General features: G+C 46.9%; 1 protein-coding gene across 1 annotated transcript in view; it reads left to right on the forward strand.

The window, feature by feature from the left end:
* Window positions 1-19,358, forward strand: part of RPS6KC1 (ribosomal protein S6 kinase C1) — a 315,485-nt gene that overhangs the window by 119,878 nt on the left and 176,249 nt on the right. The window contains exons 8-9 of the mRNA XM_063919063.1: window positions 4,033-4,154; window positions 9,028-9,120. Of these exons, the coding sequence (XP_063775133.1) occupies window positions 4,033-4,154; window positions 9,028-9,120 (215 nt within the window). The remainder of the gene's footprint in view (window positions 1-4,032; window positions 4,155-9,027; window positions 9,121-19,358) is intronic.

Consider the following 19,358-nt stretch of genomic DNA (forward strand, 5'->3'; position numbering starts at 1 on the left):
ACAGGCGCGCACTAAGTACCGCAGAACACAGGGGACAGGCGCACACTAGTTACCGCTGAGCACAGGGGACTGGCGCCCACTAGTTACCGCTGAGCACAGGGGACTGGCGCCCACTAGTTACCGCTGAGCACAGGGGACAGGCGCACACTAGTTACCGCTGAGCACAGGGGACAGGCGGGCAATAGTTACCGCTGAGCACAGGACAGGTGCGCACTAGTTACCGCTGAGCACAGGGGACAGGCGTGCAGTAGTTACCGCCGAGCACAGGGGACAGGCGCGCACTAGTTACCGCTGAGCACAGGGGACAGGTGCGCACTAGTTACTGCTGAGCACAGGGGATAGGCGCGCACTAGTTACCGCCGAGCACAGGGGACAGGCGCGCACTAAGTACCGCAGAACACAGGGGACAGGCGCACACTAGTTACCGCTGAGCACAGGGGACAGGCGCCCACTAGTTACCGCTGAGCACATGGGACAGGCGCGCACTAGTTACCGCTGAGCACAGGGGACAGGCGCGCACTAGTTACCGCTGAGCACAGGGGACAGGCGCCCACTAGTTACCGGTGAGCACATGGGACAGGCGCGCACTAGTTACCGCCGAGCACAGGGGACAGGCGCGCACTAGTTACCGCTGAGCACAGGGGACAGGCGCGCACTAGTTACCGCCGAGCACAGGGGACAGGCGCGCACTAGTTACCGCCGAGCACAGGGGACAGGCGCGCACTAGTTACCGCCGAGCACAGGGGACAGGCGCGCACTAGTTACCGCCGAGCACAGGGGACAGGCGCGCACTAGTTACCGCTGAGCACAGGGGACAGGTGAGCACTAGTTACCGCTGAGCACAGGGGACAGGTGAGCACTAGTTAACGCTGAGCACAGGGGACAGGTGAGCACTAGTTACCGCTGAGCACAGGGGACAGGTGAGCACTAGTTACCGCTGAGCACAGGGGACAGGTGAGCACTAGTTACCGCTGAGCACAGGGGACAGGTGAGCACTAGTTACCGCTGAGCACAGGGGACAGGTGAGCACTAGTTACCGCTGAGCACAGGGGACAGGTGAGCACTAGTTACCGCTGAACACGGTGGAAAGGCACGCACTAGTTACCGCTGAGCACAAGGGACAGGCGTGCACTAGTTACCGCTGAGCACAGGGGACAGGTGAGCACTAGTTACCGCTGAGCACAGGGGACAGGTGAGCACTAGTTACCGCTGAGCATGGTGGACAGGCGCGCACTAGTTACCGCTGAGCACAGGGGACAGGTGCGCACTAGTTACCGCTGAGCACAGGGGACAGGCGTGCACTAGTTACCGCTGAGCACAGGGGACAGGTGAGCACTAGTAACCACATAACGGGCAGGTGTGCACTACTCCCATAGGGGTAAATATATGAAGCAGTGATAAGAGTGGAGAAGTTGCCCGTGGCAACCAATCAGCAGCTCTGTATAATTCTATAGTATGCGAATTATAAATGTTACCTCAGTGCTTATTGGTTGCCGTGGACAACTTCTCCACTGGCTCACTTCTCCTCTCTTATCACTGCTTCATACATTTACTCCATAGAGAGAGAAATGAGATAAAGCGATGGCAGAGAGTAGAGTAACATCATGAAGGTGCGTTGTCAGAGATTCTTCGTCCTGTTCATTTACAGCAAGGTACCTGCGCTGGTACCTGACTCACAGACCAGGCGTAGTGCTGCAACGTCGGCTCCCTCAGCGGAGCGCTCTGCTGCAATTATAGACCAGGCACGTACTCAAAAAATAAGTTGTGTATGAAAATATATATATATATATATATATATATATATATATATATATATATATATATATATATATATATATATATATATATATATATATATATATATATATAGTGATTCTTTTTTACTAATAGTTTTGTTCTCCAAAAGAGGACGCTGCTACGCTGCTACTTATACAATGTTACTCTTGTCATTGGGCCTGACTCATAGTTGTGCGCAATGCAGTAGCAGCTCATCTTTGTCGCCCTTTTTTCCGCGCCAAAATGGCCGCAGCACGTCAAGTACGCTGCAATTTGGAGGCACTGCTCTTGCGCATGCGCAGATCTCTCCTCATCGGGTTTGTGTACAACACTGTATAAGGGCTAGTTTCTGAGTTGCGCGCACTGTCAATGCCGGACGCAGTTGACGGTGAGACTGATGGTGGCGTCTAAAGACTCTGGGCGTCTCAGTCCTTGCACGTTCGGACGTGCGTGTGTGCGTGCGTCTTATTCATATAGCAATGCGGCTAAGATGCTATTTCAGCAAAAAAAGATGTCCGACGTTAGCAGAGCAGCCCGGGAACTGCCGGGTCACTCACGCCGGGCATCTGGCGGTACGTGGCGTATTGAGGCTATATGTATGAGGACACATCTGTTTGGCTGCATCCGAATCAGCCCCAGTTATGTCACTGAGTTTGCGCCCTTCTCAGACTTCCTCCACCGCACCTGCTGGACTAGTAATTACTTCCACTCTCCCTGTTTCTGTCTGTTACCCTGTTGAGAAGCTGCCGCCGTTCCTCTTTGGGCAAGGAACGATCTACAGTGGAATTAAACCCTCCGAGAGGCCAGCTACTAACCAGTATAACCACTCTCGCCAGTTCCGTGCGCTGATTCCAGAAGAAAGAGTCCGTCTGCATTTTCCTTCTCTATTATATGCCTACGCTATATTTGCATTTAAGGTTTTGCTGATACTGGTCACGTTTTGCCTGCAACTTTTGTCCTGACCAAACAGTCCCTGCGCTCTATACTCACCTGAAATATCTTTACTTAGATAAGATCCAAAAACGACCGCTCATTGACGCAGCGAGCAGCGTGGTCTCTGGTCCCATCTGCCCTGAGATTACTGGGAGCGTTGTTTCTGCTCGTTCAGTAATTCTTTCTCCAGGTTTGCACTTTGTACATATAATCGTAAATTCATGAAATTGACAATTTATCCTGTAATTAGTAAGGGGGGTAATTCTGAGTTGATCGTAGCAGCAAGTTTGTTAGCAGTTGGGCAAAACCATGTGCACTGCAGGGAAGGCAGATGTAACATGTGCAGAGAGAGTTAGATTTGGGTGGGTTATATTATTTCTGTGCAGGGTAAATACTGGCTGCTTTATTTTTACACTGCAAATTAGATTGCAGTTTGAACACACCCCACCCAAATCTAACTCTCTCTGCACATGTTACATCTGCCCCACCTGCAGTGCACATGGTTTTGCCCAACTGCTAACAAATTTTCTGCTGCGATCAGCTCAGAATTAGGCCCAATATTAAAAAAACAAAAGCCACACACATATCTGCTACATCAGGCTTTTTCAGCTAGTGTGCCGTGACCAGTTGCAAGGTGTTCCGCGGAGCCAGAGCAGCTTCCTGCATCTTCAGAGTGAACTCTTGCTCCGGGCTCTTCTTAGAGGATCAGCCGTGCTCTGTCCGTGACCTATGCCTTGATGACGCGGCGGTGTGATATCATAGGTCACGGCCGCCGCATCTCACCACCCAGCCAGCCCACCCGCCTGCATACACACCTACCAGTTCCCGCCTGCATCCACAGCTTTCCTTGTCCACCCACATCCACACCTGCCCGACCACCCGCTGCTCAGTATTCACAGCACTCCACTATGAACAACCCCCGCCACTGAGGGACAGGGAGGAGGACAGCTGACCGGTAGGGGCTAATATTTTTTATTTTATTTCTCCTGTGGGGAACAATAAGATTTATGGATTTATGGGGGGAAACAATGTGAATAACTCGTGGGGAGCAATGTGATTGATTTATGTGGGGAGCAATGTGATTGTTTTTTCTGTGTAGGCCGATGCATGTGTGGATTTTTTATTACTGTGAGGGCCAATGTGTGTTTTTAAGGATTTTTTTTCTGTGGGGAACGGATGGTGTGCCTTGGCAATTTTAGAATATTGTTAGGGTGTGCCGCGAGAGAAAAAAGGTTGAAAATCACTGTGCTACATTAATTCCATGTGAATTCTACCCTGTAAAACTCAGTAGCGGCTAAGTAACCTTTTCTTCTGTCATCACAGGTGAGGCCAGCCCAACGCGGCGCGAAGCGGTGAAGAAGAAGACGGCGGAGTATTTGATGCGAGCCGAAACCGTTTCCAGCTTATGTCTTAAACCCTCATCAGAGGAGAGCATGCTCAGTACTGTGAGTTACTCCTATCATTCATTAGCATATGCAGACGCTCAGTACTGTGTGTTACACCTATCATTCATTAGCATATGCAGACACTCAGTGCTGTGAGTTACTCCTTTCATTCATTAGCATATGCAGACGCTCTGTGCTGTGTGTTACTCCTTTCATTCATTAGCATATGCAGACGCTCTGTGCTGTGTGTTACACCTATCATTCATTAGCATATGCAGATACTCTGTGCTGTTAGTTACTCCCATCATTCATTAGCAGATGCTCAGTACTGTGAGTTACTCCTATCATTCATTAGCATATGCAGACGCTCAGTGCTGTTACTTTTATCAGTCATTAGCAGATGCTCAGTGCTGTGAGTTACTCCTATCATTCATTAACATATGCAGATGCTCTGTGTTGAGTTACTCCTATCATTCATTAGCAGATGCTCAGTACTGTGAGTTACTCCTATTATTCATTAACATATGCCGACGCTCAGTACTGTGAGTTACTCGTATCATTCATTAGCATATGCAGACACTCAGTGCTCTGAGTTACTCCTTTCATTCATTAGCATATGCAGATGCTCTGTGCTGTGAGTTACTCCTATCATTCAGTAGCATATGCAGATGCTCTGTGCTGTGTTACTTCTATCATTCCTTAGCATATGCAGATGCTCAGTGCTGTGTGTTACTCCTATCATTCATTAGCAGATGCTCAGTGCTGTGAGTTACTTCTATCATTCATTAGCATATGCAGATGCTCAGTACTGTGATTTACTCCTATCATTCATTAGCATATGCAGACGCTCAATACTGTGAGTTACTTCTCTCATTCAGTAGCATATGCAGATGCTCTGTTCTGTGAGTTACTACTATCTTTCATTAGCATATGTAGATGCTCAGTACTGTGAGTTACTCTTGTGATTCATTCGCAGATGCTCTGTGCTGTGAGTTACTCCTGTGATTCATTTGCATATGCAGATGCTCAGTACTGTGAGTTACTACTGTCATTCATTTCCAGATGCTTTGTGCTGTGAGTTACTCCTGTGATGCATTAGCATATGCAGATGCTCTTTGCTGTGAGTTACTCCTATCATTTATTAGCATATGCAGACGCTCAGTGCTGTTACTCCTATCATTCATTAGCAGACGCTCAGTACTGTGAGTTACTCCTATCAGTCATTAGCAGATGCTCAGTGCTGTGAGTTACTCCTGTGATTCATTAGCATATGCAGATGCTCTGTCCTGTGAGTTACACCTATCATTCATTAGCATATGCAGACACACTGTTCTGTGTGTTACTTCTATCATTCATTAGCATATGCAGACTCTCAGTACTGTGAGTTACTTCTATCATTCATTAGCATATGCAGACGCTCTGTGCTGTGTATTACTTCCATCATTCATTAGCATATGCAGATGCTCAGTACTGTGAGTTACTCCTGTGATTCATTCACATATGGATAATAAATAACAAAAACTATAATAATATGCAAATGCTCAGTACTGTGAGTTACTCCTATAATTCAGTAGCAAATGCAGACGCTCTGTGCTGTGAGTTACTCATTCACATATGCAGACGCTCTGTGCTGTGAGTTACTCCTTTCATTCATTAGCATATGGAGTAACTTGGTGCAAGTGTAATCAAAATGTATAGGGGAAACCATCCTGGGCCCTAAAGAAGTGACATCTGAGGTAGCAGGAACATATAGATGGCAGTTAGTAGCCAAACGGAAAGTACTGGAGGTTTTTAAACAGTGTCACATGGATAATATTTGCATTTTTTATTAATGGTGAAACATGGCAGCCAGAAAGCATTTCTCAGCAAATTAACGCCTTTTCAGCATTTTGGGGACAGAAAAATGTCTGTAGGACCCAACTGGCACGTAATTGGTTTGACCCCCATACAGTACAGTATATTGTAGTCTGATCAGTATACCTGACACCTGGGATTTCTCCAGCCTTTCTCTAAGGCTTTCCTTTCCTGCTCATTTTAATACAAACTATATAATTTAAGGGGTAGAAATATATTAGTAACGGGAATATTCTGTGTGAGCTGAAACGTGTGTTTGTTTTTTTCCGTTTATTTCACACTTTAGTAATATTTTCTGCAACCAAAACGGATCTGCCTGATAGTGACACGTTCTGCAGCCTTTGCGATCTGTGTACTTGTAGAAGTTCCTATAAATACTCAATGCAGTCGCCCCCTGGTGGTCGTATCACTAGTGTGCTGTACTCATTATTTTATACTAGTCTCATTATATGGAAGATTGCAATGCTACAATTCAGAATGCCCTTGCATTTATAATAGTCTGTTACAATGTCCTGTTCTTGTTTGGTCTTTCACACCTCTAATGGAAGTTGTCTAGTCCAAAAGGATTTTTACACAGACTGCTGGTTCATCCGAAGATCATGTTCTGCTATTACAGTACCTGTAGGTCCGAGCGCCTCCTGGTGCAGCTCGTTTGCACATCATCCGTATGGAGTGTAGCCGTGACCTCTTCCTAGCTCTTCTCATTGGTGGTCATTCCGAGTTGATCGCTCGCTATCAGTTTTTAGCAGCCGTGCAAACGCTATGCCGCCTCCCACTGGAAGTGTATTTTAGCTTAGCAGAAGTGCGAATGAAAGGATCGCAGAGCGACGGCAAAGTTTTTTTTTTGTGCAGTTTTAGAGTAGCTCAATACCTACTCAGCGCTTGCGATGACTTCAGACTGTTCAGTTCCTGTTTTGACGTCACAAACACGCCCTGCGTTTGGCCAGCCACGCCTGCGTTTTTTCGAACACTCCCTAAAAACACCCAGAAATGTCCACTTCATGTCAATCACTCTGCGGCCAGCAGTGCGACTGAAGAGCTTCACTAGACCCCATGTGAAACTACATAGTTCGTTGTAATAGTACGTCGCGCGTGCGCATATGCATGCGCACAAGTGCAGTTTTTTTGCCTCATCGCTGCACAGCGAACGAATGCAGCTATCGAACAACTCAGAATGATCACTCTTGTCCTAGCAAATCCGTCCTGACCAATTCACAGGTCTCCCGGTGTATTGCACAGCCTGCCACAAACCCCTTTGCACAAAGTTTATAACCAAGTGTTTATAATGAGTGTAGTGTAAACTTTCTGTGTAATCTGTTTGTTCCCCTCCTTTGTTTCTGAGCTGACACATCGTTCTGGTTTTATGTCCTCACACGGGCTCAGGCTGTTTGTCATGATCACCTTTACTGCCGCAGCTGTTCTCATCCAGTCTTCATATTATGGACAAGAGGTGACGACGGCTGTTTTACAGTATTCTCACCGTTCACAAGTGACACATAATACCGCTGACACTGCTACCTCGTATTTCAGAATAGTCATTTACTAGAGATCAACATTTGTAGCCCACCGTTGCGAGTTAACGCCTTGTTGTCCTCACAGATATTTCGGGCCCTCTGCAACCACAAAAACTTCTCTAATTTACGAATGCCTGTGGGGCCCGTGTGCTATACCTTGTCTGCGTTCCGTTGTAAGCCACAATCGTGTATTGCAATAACGCCTTGGTTTCTTGCATACATAATTATTATAGCCGGGAGGCACGCTGGCCCTTTTCCAGCTTCGTAAGCGCGCATGCCCCTAGTTTTTGGAGCATTTTTAGCACAGGTGGTAAAGCGCCGCGTTCAGCCCTTTAATTGCCAGGATGTGCTAAAATAGAATGGATTTCAGTACTAGTTGTTTAATTATCAACACATATGCAGAACCGCGTGTGTGTGTGTGTGTGTATGTATGTATGTATAATATATATGTTGTGTATGTGTGTATATATATACCGTATATATATAATGTGTGGGTGTGTAATTTTATACAACACAAAATGGACCTGCAGTATAGTGGGGTCCCTTGTCGGGGGCTGCAGGCTTAAATGCATTGAACTGCAATAAATGGTGGCAAACTGCTCTAATCAAGCTGGTAACAATCCCCAGGTGCTGCGGGAGGGGGTTACTGTAGACAAGAAAAACAAAAGGGATTTTTCCCACGCACTCTGCTGGATGTTAGTAAGAAGAACTATATACTATGTAATAATAGGAAATTTAGAGCTCTTCGTTACATATGTTTTGCAAAAGATATGATAAGCCTCCAGGCCACTTCACTGCTGCTCTATTACTGGAGGTCCCTAACTAAGCATAAGTCCAGGGCTTGGACCCCACAAAGTCGGCTCAGGCCCGACCACCCTAGGGCAGCACACCATTGAGATACTAAAGTGTTAATATGTGTTAAGAAAGAAGCAGAAGCTATGGGTTAGAAAGTGCTACAAAAATAAGGGTGTTAATAAAATACTCAAAAGAGTAATATTAGTGGAAAAATAAGAGTGCATTGATCAATACACGAGCTAAAACGCCACTGTTTATTATTGTTAGTTAATACAGCGAGCGCAGAGCCCCTATGATTGATTGATTGATTGATTGATTTATATATATATATATATATATATATATATATATATATTTATATTATATTATGTTATATTATATTATAGACAGATATCCCAAGAGTGAACGCTTGATGGGACCTTAAAAATAATCCACAGTGGGTTTCTCCTGCCCGGATTCCTTATCCACCTTTTCTCCGTAACATTTGGCTAAAGAACCACTTAACGCAACATCAGTTCCTTCCTTACCGCTCCCAAAATCCGTACAGACGCAAATTTTCGTTATCAGAATGTTTTGTGTTTCTCTCTCCACCCTCCTAATTTATTTACTCGCAACTTAATAATTAGAGGCTCAGATAAAACGTCATCTTTCATCTTGGCTCTGTGATTTTATGATAAGTTGCGTTTCCTTCGCCTGGCATTTGCTCCAGCAGGCGGCCTTCCTTCAAGTACCACACTGATTGATGTCTTATCTTTGATATGTTCCATTAGCCTCCAGGAGCAGAGAGTTCAAGGCCCTCTTGGAACCCGAGGAGTCCTGCCGAGGAACTGAAGGCCTTCAGAGTCCTTGGGGTGATTGACAAGGTAATTCTTCAGCATCTCTTCAAGAGTTGACTCATAAATCGACCGCCCGCTGACGCTGTGTCTTTGAAGCCGATGATCTTAAGGATATGAAACAAAAGGGGGAAAATGACTCCAATGTATCTGCACTTTTAAATAACAAAAGCAACGGAAGGGAAAAAAAGGCTAGCTCTATGTAAGCAAGGCATGTAAACTCGTGCAAAATATATTTGAGGTAGAGGGCAAAGTACGCCCGCCTTGTTCAACATTGTAGTGCGGGTTACAAAGGAAGGGTGAGGAGATGTAAAGCGAGAGCGGCTTTCTTTATAATTTGAGGTCAGGCGTGGGGTTGAAAGGAACGGGTGATGTTTTACATGTCGGTAAACACAATAATAATCCATAACACTGGTGAGGAGGGGGTTGTGTTCTGCCGTTAGTGTGTTATATAGATACGTCGGATTAGTACAAATTGTTGCTGGTTCATTTTACATTTGTTTTAACGACTACTTTCCAATATTAATACTCAAGTTAAAGGGGAGCTCCAGCCTTTAATTCTCAGTCCTCTAATTCCTGTGTTTATGGACCCCCACCCCAGCCACCGGCATATGTATTGTGTTCATAAGTGACACTTATCTCGCTCCGTGTAGCTACTTTATTTAGATAGGGATTTAGGGGTCAGTGTACCATTTTTTTACCCCAAGAGCTAGAGTATCTTTATTTTAAGGTCCTTAGGGTCAACGGGACATTACTTTGGGGTCTTTTAAAGTGTCAGTGTGTCGTGGTATCCGTGCCCCAAGGATCAGTGTGCCACGGGACTGGGGCTCCAAGGATCATTGTGCTGTAGTTCTGTGCCCCAAAGTATTAGTGTGCCATGGTTCTGTGCCCCCAAGGATCAGTGTGCCATGTCTGTGGTGCCCCAAGGATCAGTGTGCTATGTCTGTGGTGCCCCCAGGATGAGTGTGCTATGTCTGTGGTGCCCCAAGGATCAGTGTGCTATGTCTGTGGTGCCCCAAGGATCAGTGTGCTATGTCTGTGGTGCCCCAAGGATCAGTGTGCCATGTCTGTGGTGCCCCAAGGATCAGTGTGCTATGTCTGTGGTGCCCCAAGGATCAGTGTGCTATGTCTGTGGTGCCCCCAAGGATTAGTGTGCTATGTCTGTGGTGCCCCAAGGATCAGTGTGCTATGTCTGTGGTGCCCCAAGGATCAGTGTGCTATGTCTGTGGTGCCCCAAGGATCAGTGTGCTATGTCTGTGGTGCCCCAAGGATCAGTGTGCTATGTCTGTGGTGCCCCAAGGATCAGTGTGCTATGTCTGTGGTGCCCCAAGGATCAGTGTGCTATGTCTGTGGTGCCCCAAGGATCAGTGTGCTATGTCTGTGGTGCCCCAAGGATCAGTGTGCTATGTCTGTGGTGCCCCAAGGATTAGTGTGCCATGTCTGTGGTGCCCCAAGGATCAGTGTGCTATGTCTGTGGTGCCCCAAGGATCAGTGTGCTATGTCTGTGGTGCCCCAAGGATCAGTGTGCTATGTCTGTGGTGCCCCAAGGATCAGTGTGCTATGTCTGTGGTGCCCCAAGGATCAGTGTGCTATGTCTGTGGTGCCCCAAGGATCAGTGTGCTATGTCTGTGGTGCCCCAAGGATCAGTGTGCTAGGTCTGTGGTGCCCCAAGGATCAGTGTGCTATGTCTGTGGTGCCCCAAGGATCAGTGTGCTAGGTCTGTGGTGCCCCAAGGATCAGTGTGCTATGTCTGTGGTGCCCCAAGGATCAGTGTGCCATGTCTGTGGTGCCCCAAGGATCAGTGTGCCATGTCTGTGGTGCCCCAAGGATCAGTGTGCTATGTCTGTGGTGCCCCAAGGATCAGTGTGCTATGTCTGTGGTGCCCCAAGGATCAGTGTGCTATGTCTGTGGTGCCCCAAGGATCAGTGTGCTATGTCTGTGGTGCCCCAAGGATCAGTGTGCTATGTCTGTGGTGCCCCAAGGATCAGTGTGCTATGTCTGTGGTGCCCCAAGGATCAGTGTGCTATGTCTGTGGTGCCCCAAGGATCAGTGTGCTATGTCTGTGGTGCCCCAAGGATCAGTGTGCTATGTCTGTGGTGCCCCAAGGATCAGTGTGCCATGTCTGTGGTGCCCCAAGGATCAGTGTGCTATGTCTGTGGTGCCCCCAAGGATTAGTGTGCTATGTCTGTGGTGCCCCAAGGATCAGTGTGCTATGTCTGTGGTGCCCCAAGGATCAGTGTGCTATGTCTGTGGTGCCCCAAGGATCAGTGTGCTATGTCTGTGGTGCCCCAAGGATCAGTGTGCTATGTCTGTGGTGCCCCAAGGATCAGTGTGCTAGGTCTGTGGTGCCCCAAGGATCAGTGTGCTATGTCTGTGGTGCCCCAAGGATCAGTGTGCTATATCTGTGGTGCCCCAAGGATCAGTGTGCCATGTCTGTGGTGCCCCAAGGATCAGTGTGCTATGTCTGTGGTGCCCCAAGGATCAGTGTGCCATGTCTGTGGTGCCCCAAGGATCAGTGTGCTATGTCTGTGGTGCCCCCAAGGATTAGTGTGCTATGTCTGTGGTGCCCCAAGGATCAGTGTGCTATGTCTGTGGTGCCCCAAGGATCAGTGTGCTATGTCTGTGGTGCCCCAGGGATCAATGTGCTATGTCTGTGGTGCCCCAAGGATCAGTGTGCTATGTCTGTGGTGCCCCAAGGATTAGTGTGCTATGTCTGTGGTGCCCCAAGGATTAGTGTGCTATGTCTGTGGTGCCCCAAGGATCAGTGTGCTATGTCTGTGGTGCCCCAAGGATCAGTGTGCCATGTCTGTGGTGCCCCAAGGATCAGTGTGCTATGTCTGTGGTGCCCCAAGGATCAGTGTGCTATGTCTGTGGTGCCCCCAAGGATTAGTGTGCTATGTCTGTGGTGCCCCAAGGATCAGTGTGCCATGTCTGTGGTGCCCCAAGGATCAGTGTGCTATGTCTGTGGTGCCCCAAGGATCAGTGTGCTATGTCTGTGGTGCCCCAAGGATCAGTGTGCTATGTCTGTGGTGCCCCAAGGATCAGTGTGCTATGTCTGTGGTGCCCCAAGGATCAGTGTGCTATGTCTGTGGTGCCCCAAGGATCAGTGTGCTAGGTCTGTGGTGCCCCAAGGATCAGTGTGCTAGGTCTGTGGTGCCCCAAGGATTAGTGTGCTATGTCTGTGGTGCCCCAAGGATCAGTGTGCTAGGTCTGTGGTGCCCCAAGGATCAGTGTGCCATGGTTGTAGTGCCCCAGGATCAGTGTGCCATGGTTCTATGCCCCCAATGGTCAGTGTGCCATGGTTTTGGAGTCTCAAGGGTCAGTGTGCCACGTTATTGGTGACCCAAGGATCACTGTGCCATGGTTCTGGGGCTCCAAAGCCAGTGTGCCATAGTTTCAGTGCCCAAGTGATCAGTGTGCCATGGTTCTGAGGTGCCAATGCCAGTGTGCCATTGTTGTGGTGCCCCAAGGGTAAGTGTGCCATGGTTATGTGCCCCCAAGGATCAGTGTGCCATGGTTGTGGTGCCCCAAGGGTCTGTGTGCCATGTTATTGGTGACACACAGATCAGTGTGTCATGTTTCTGAAGCTCCAAGGATCAGTGTGCCATGGTTCTGGGGCATAAAGGCGGCGTGCCATGGTTCTGGGGTCTCAAATGACGCAGTTAAGTTTGAAGGTATTACTTACTGTGTCTGATAATCGGGAGCGCCCAGAAGCTAGTTTTGGAGGTCCAGCCTACAAGTTACCCACCTCTGATTTCAGCAATGACCACACTTTCTGAAGACCTGATCCATGGATTCTATTTGTGCAGACCCATGCCAGCCTGGGGCTCCTGCGGCTTTACTGCTTCCCTGTAATGTTTGACTGTGCAACCCAACACTAGAATACTGGGTGAGTGTGGGTAATTGCTGCGTCTTCTGTATGAGGGGGCTGAGCCGAGGAGTCCTCTATTGACCGTTTCTGCAGTGATCTAAATGAATGTCTAACTACAAATCACAGGTTCCTAGCAGTGATCTTCAGCTTGTGACCAGGTCATGTTTTCAGTGTCTGGGACAGAACATTAGTTGATGTGCGCAATAACTGGAAATAAATCATCTTTCAATCATTTTGGCCAAACCGTCTGTTATATGGGAAATGCATATAGCTGCGGATAGGATGTTGCCGCTGTTTTGAGAGTGAGTGCTTGTACAGAGGGAACTTTGATCATTTTACAATAATGCTTCTCACTCCAATCCCATAGTACTCAGCTGCAGGTCATGTTTTCAGAATTTCTTTAATCATGCACAGGTGAGTTAAGCTACTTTGCGGAGTCTGGAATTATCCCTGCCTTAATGCCTCAAAAGTATGTAATTAATCTTATGCATATTATCTGTCTTTTAAACTAAGAAAAGACATCCCCAATCTACTCACTACAGTTCTCTATTTTGCAAACTTATGTATGTTTTGGTGTAATGAATTGCTTGTAATTGGCATTGCATGTGTGGGGAAGTTGTTCAGTGAAACAGTATTATTACTGCATGCTATCTGGTGTACTATATCTTTTCATTTAGTGAGGTGTAGTCGTTGTGTAAATGATTCCTGGTTAGGGGGGAAAAAAACAAAAAAACAAACACTGAACAACATCACCAAACAGGTAATTTCAACTTTAAACTTGTCATTTTTGGTACTGTCTGGACATGGCTACTAATAACAGATGCACAGACAAAATTCTTAAAGCTATGTGTGCAAATGCTAGGAACTTAGGAGACAACATTCCAGAGCTAATTGCGATAATGACAAGGGATAACCTGGATATTGTCGCAATTACTGAGTCATGGTGCAATGAGAATCATGACTGGGACATAGCTATACCAGGATACAATTTATTTAGGAAGGATAGAATGGGAAGAATAGGAGGAGGGGTAGCAATGTATGTGAAAAAAAGCATAAATGCTACTTTAATACAAAATGTTGAGGACAAAACTGAGGCCCTTTGGGTCACCACAGAAACTGGGGAGAAGGACATTATAAGCATTGGGGTGATCTATAGACCACCAGGCCAGGGGCAGGATTTGGACAGGAACCTATTGTTGGACATCTCTAAAATGGCTTTAAAGGGAGAAGTCATAATCATGGGAGACTTTAATTTACCTGATGTAAATTGGGAGGGGTCCTTTGCAAGTTCAGCTACAAGTGGCAAATTTCTAATTTCCTTACAGGGAGCATCTCTCAAGCAATTGGTGAGGGAGCCCACTTGGAAAGACTCAATATTAGATTTAATTCTTTCAAATGGTGACAGGATATCAGACATATATGTGGGTGAGCACCTGGGATCCAGTGATCATCAAGCAGTATGGTTTAGTATAAAGACAGGATCCAACTCCTGTCACACAAAAACAAAGGTGTTGGATTTTAGAAATGCTGACTTTGCAAAAATGGGGAGATGTTTAAGTGATTCATTGGCGGACTGGAGGAACTTGGAAGGGGTGCAGGAGAGATGGGAAAAACTGAAAAGTGCAATACCAAGGGCAACAGACCTTTGTATCAAAAGGGTTAGGAAAAGCACCAGGAAAAGGAAGCCAGTGTGGTTCACAGAAGAAGGGAAGGCCACAGTTAAGTTGCAAGGACATTCATAAAAATAAGGTAGATGAAAGTACATTTACAGAGGAGAAGGTCCTAACTGAACTTTCAAAACTAATAGTGGATAAATCAGTGGGGCCAGATGGGATACACCCAATTATACTAAAAGAGCTAAAAGATGTGCTGGTGGCACCATTAACAGAATTATTTAACCAGTCACTAAATACAGGTGCCATTCCAGAGGACTGGAAAAGAGCAAATGTAGTTCCACTGTACAAAAGTGGAAGCAAGGAAGAAGCAAGTAACTACAGACCAGTAAGCCTTACATCAGTAGTAGGGAAAGTAATGGAAAAACTACTAAAAGAAAGAGTTGTGGAATATCTTAAATCAAACAACTTACAGGATCCAAAACAGCATGGATTTACTGGTGGGAGATCATGCCAAACAAATCTTATTGACTTTTTGGACTCTGTGATGAAAATAATAAATCAAGGGGGAGCTGTAGATGTAGCATATCTAGACTTTAGTAAGGCATTTGACACTGTCCCACATCGCAGACTGCTAAATAAACTTGAAAGTGTGGGGGTGGATTATAAAATAGTTAAATGGATAAGAACCTGGTTGCAGGATAGGAAAGAGACAGTTGTAGTAAATGGAGTGCAATCTATGGAGGGAAATGTTACTAGTGGAGTACCCCAGGGATCTGTACTTGGACCAGTTCTCTTTAATATCTTTGGTGACATTGCAAATGGTATTGAAGGGAAAGTATGCCTTTTTGCAGATGATACAAAGATATGCAACAGGGTAGACACACCAGGAGGGGTAAAACAAATGATTGATGACCTAGCTAGGCTTGAAAAATGGTCAAGAACATGGCAACTACAGTTTAATGCTAAAAAATGCAAAATCATGCACTTGGGTCTCAAAAACCCAAAGGCTTAATATAGTATCAAGGGTACTATAATGGAAACTACTGAGGAGGAAAGGGATTTAGGAGTCACTATTTCAAGTGACTTAAAGGCCGGAAAGCAATGCAACAAAGCAATTAGAAAGGCAAGTCAGATGCTTGGTTGCATAGGGAGAGGAGTCAGTAGCAGGAAAAGAGAAGTAATAATGCCACTGTATAGGTCATTGGTGCGGCCTCATCTGGAATACTGTGTCCAGTTCTGGAGACCCTATCTCCAGAAGGATATAAATACATTAGAGAGTGTACAAAGAAGGGCAACTAAAATGGTACATGGCCTACATCACAAAACTTACCCGGAAAGGCTAAAAGATCTTAACATGTATAGTATAGAGGAGAGAAGGGAAAGGGGAGACATGATAGAAACTTTCAAATACACCAAAGGTTTTAACAAAGTTCAGGAGGGAAACATTCTTCAAAGGAAGAGAAGTATTAGAACTCGAGGACATACACTGAGACTGGAGGGAGGCAGGTTCAGGGGAAATTTAAGGAAAAATTATTTTATAGAAAGGGTAGTGGATAAGTTAAATAGCCTCCCATCAGAGGTGGTAGAGGCTAAGACTGTAGAGCAATTTAAACATGCTTCGGATAGGCATATGAATATCCTTACAAAGAATTAAGGTTCAAAAAGGGTTGAGATTACCTAAAGGAAAAAAAAAAAGGGGCAGACTAGATGGGCCAAATGGTTCTTATCTGCTGTCAAATTCTATGTTTCTCTGACGTCCTAGTGGATGCTGGGGACTCCGTAAGGACCATGGGGAATAGCGGCTCCGCAGGAGACTGGGCACAAAAGTAAAGCTTTAGAACTACCTGGTGTGCACTGGCTCCTCCCCCTATGACCCTCCTCCAAGCCTCAGTTAGATTTTTGTGCCCGAACGAGAAGGGTGCACACTAGGTGGCTCTCCTGAGCTGCTTAGTGAAAAGTTTAGTTTTAGGTTTTTTATCTTCAGTGAGACCTGCTGGCAACAGGCTCACTGCATCGAGGGACTAAGGGGAGAAGAAGCGAACTCACCTGCGTGTAGAGTGGATTGGGCTTCTTAGGCTACTGGACATTAGCTCCAGAGGGACCGATCACAGGCCCAGCCATGGATAGGTCCCAGAGCCGCGCCGCCGGCCCCCTTACAGAGCCAGAAGACAGAAGAGGTCCGGAAAATCGGCGGCAGAAGACGTCCTGTCTTCAACAAGGTAGCGCACAGCACTGCAGCTGTGCGCCATTGCTCTCAGCACACTTCACACTCCGGTCACTGAGGGTGCAGGGCGCTGGGGGGGGGCGCCCTGAGACGCAATAAAAACATCTTGGATGGCAAAAAAATGCATCACATATAGCTCCTGGGCTATATGGATGAATTTAACCCCTGCCAGAATACACAGAAAAATGGGAGATAAGGCCGCCGAGAAGGGGGCGGAGCCTATCTCCTCAGCACACTGGCGCCATTTTCCCTCACAGCTCCGTTGGAGGGAAGCTCCCTGGCTCTCCCCTGCAGTCACTACACTACAGAAAGGGTTAAAAAAGAGAGGGGGGCACTAATTACGCGCAGTATTAAAAATACAGCAGCTATAAGGGGAAAAACACTTATATAAGGTTATCCCTGTATATATATAGCGCTCTGGTGTGTGCTGGCAAACTTTCCCTCTGTCTCCCCAAAGGGCTAGTGGGGTCCTGTCCTCTATCAGAGCATTCCCTGTGTGTGTGCTGTGTGTCGGTACGTTTGTGTCGACATGTATGAGGAGAAAAATGATGTGGAGACGGAGCAGATTGCCTGTAATAGTGATGTCACCCCCTAGGGGGTCGACACCCGAGTGGATGAACTGTTGGAAGGAATTACGTGACAGTGTCGGCTCTGTATAAAAGACAGTGGTTGACATGAGACAGCCGGCTACTCAGCTTGTGCCTGTCCAGACGTCTCATAGGCCGTCAGGGGCTCTAAAGCGCCCGTTACCTCAGATGGCAGATATAGACGCCGACACGGATACGGACTCCAGTGTCGACGGTGAAGAGACAAATGTGACTTCCAGTAGGGCCACACGTTACATGATTGAGGCAATGAAAAATGTTTTACACATTTCTGATAATACGAGTACCACCAAAAAGGGGTATTATGTTCGGTGAGGAAAAACTACCTGTAGTTTTCCTGAATCTGAGAAATTAAATGAGGTGTGTGATGATGCGTGGGTTTCCCCCGATAACAACTGATAATTTCTAAAATGTTATTGGCATTATATCCTTTCCCGCCAGAGGTTAGGGTGCGTTGGGAAACACCCCCTAGGGTGGATAAAGCGCTCACACGCTGGTAAGAACAAGGGCTCTACCCACTCCTGAGATGGCCGCCCTTAAGGATCCTGCTGATAGAAAGCAGGAGGGTATCCTAAAATGTATTTACACACATACTGGTGTTATACTGCGACCAGCAATCGCCTCACCCTGGATGTGCAGTGCTGGTTTGGCGTGGTCGGATTCCCTGACTGAAAATATTGATACCCTAGATAGGGACAGTATATTATTGCCTATAGAGCATTTAAAAGATGCATTTCTATATATGCGTGATGCACAGCGGAATATTTGCCGACTGGCATCAAGTCTAAGTGCGTTGTCCATTTCTGCCAGTAGAGGGTTATGGACACGACAGTGGTCAGGTGATGCGGATTCCTAACGGCATTTGGAAGAAGGGGAGGAGTTATTTGGGGTCGGTCTTTCAGACCTGGTGGCCACGGCAACAGCTGGGAAATCCACGTTTGTACCCCAGGTCGCCTCTCAACATAAGAAGACGCCGTATTATCAGGCGCAGTCCTTTCGTGGGCAAGCGGGCAAAAGGTTCCTCGTTTCTGCCCCGTGACAGAGGGAGAGGAAAAAGGCTGCAGAAATCAGCCAGTTCCCAGGAACAGAAGCCCTCTCCCGCCTCTGCCAAGCCCTCAGTATGACGCTGGGGCTTTACAAGCAGAATCAGGCACGGTGGGGGCCCGTCTCAATGAATTTCAGCGCGCAGTGGGCTCACTCGCAATTAGACCCCTGGATCCTTCAGGTGATATCTCAGGGGTACAAATTGGAATTCGAGACGTCTCCCCCTCGCCGTTTCCTAAAGTTAGCTTTACCGATGTCTCCCTCTGACAGGGAGGCAGTTTTGGAAGCCATTCACAAGCTGTATTCCCAGCAGGTGATTATCAAGGTACCCCTCCTGCAACTGGGAACGGGGTATTATTCCACACTGTTGTGGTACCGAAGCCGGACGGCTCGTGAGACCGATTCTAAATCTAAAATCTTGAACACTTACATACGGAGGTTCAAATTCAAGATTGATTCACTCAGAGCAGTGATTGCGAACCTGGAAGAAGGGGACTACATGATGTCTCGGGACATCAAGGATGCTTACCTTCATGTCCCAATTTACCCTTCTCACCAAGGGTACCTCAGGTTTGTGGTACAGAACTGTCACTATCCGTTTCAGACGCTGCCGTATGGATGGTCCACGGCACCCCGGGTCTTTACCAAGGTAATGGCCGAAATGATGATACTCTTTCGAAGGAAGGGAATTTTAGTTATCCCTTACTTGGACGATTCCCTGATAAGGGTAAGATCCAGGGAACAGTTGGAGGTCGGTGTAGCACTATCTCAGGTAGTGTTGCGGCAGCACGATTGGATTCTCAATATTCCAAAATCGCAGCTGATTCCGACGACTCGTCTTCTGTTCCTAGGGATGATCCTGGACACAGTCCAGAAAAAGGTGTTTCTCCCGGAGGAGAAAGTCAGGG

This window comes from Pseudophryne corroboree, chromosome 4 (assembly GCF_028390025.1).
Source record: "Pseudophryne corroboree isolate aPseCor3 chromosome 4, aPseCor3.hap2, whole genome shotgun sequence".
Classification (NCBI taxonomy): domain Eukaryota; kingdom Metazoa; phylum Chordata; class Amphibia; order Anura; family Myobatrachidae; genus Pseudophryne; species Pseudophryne corroboree.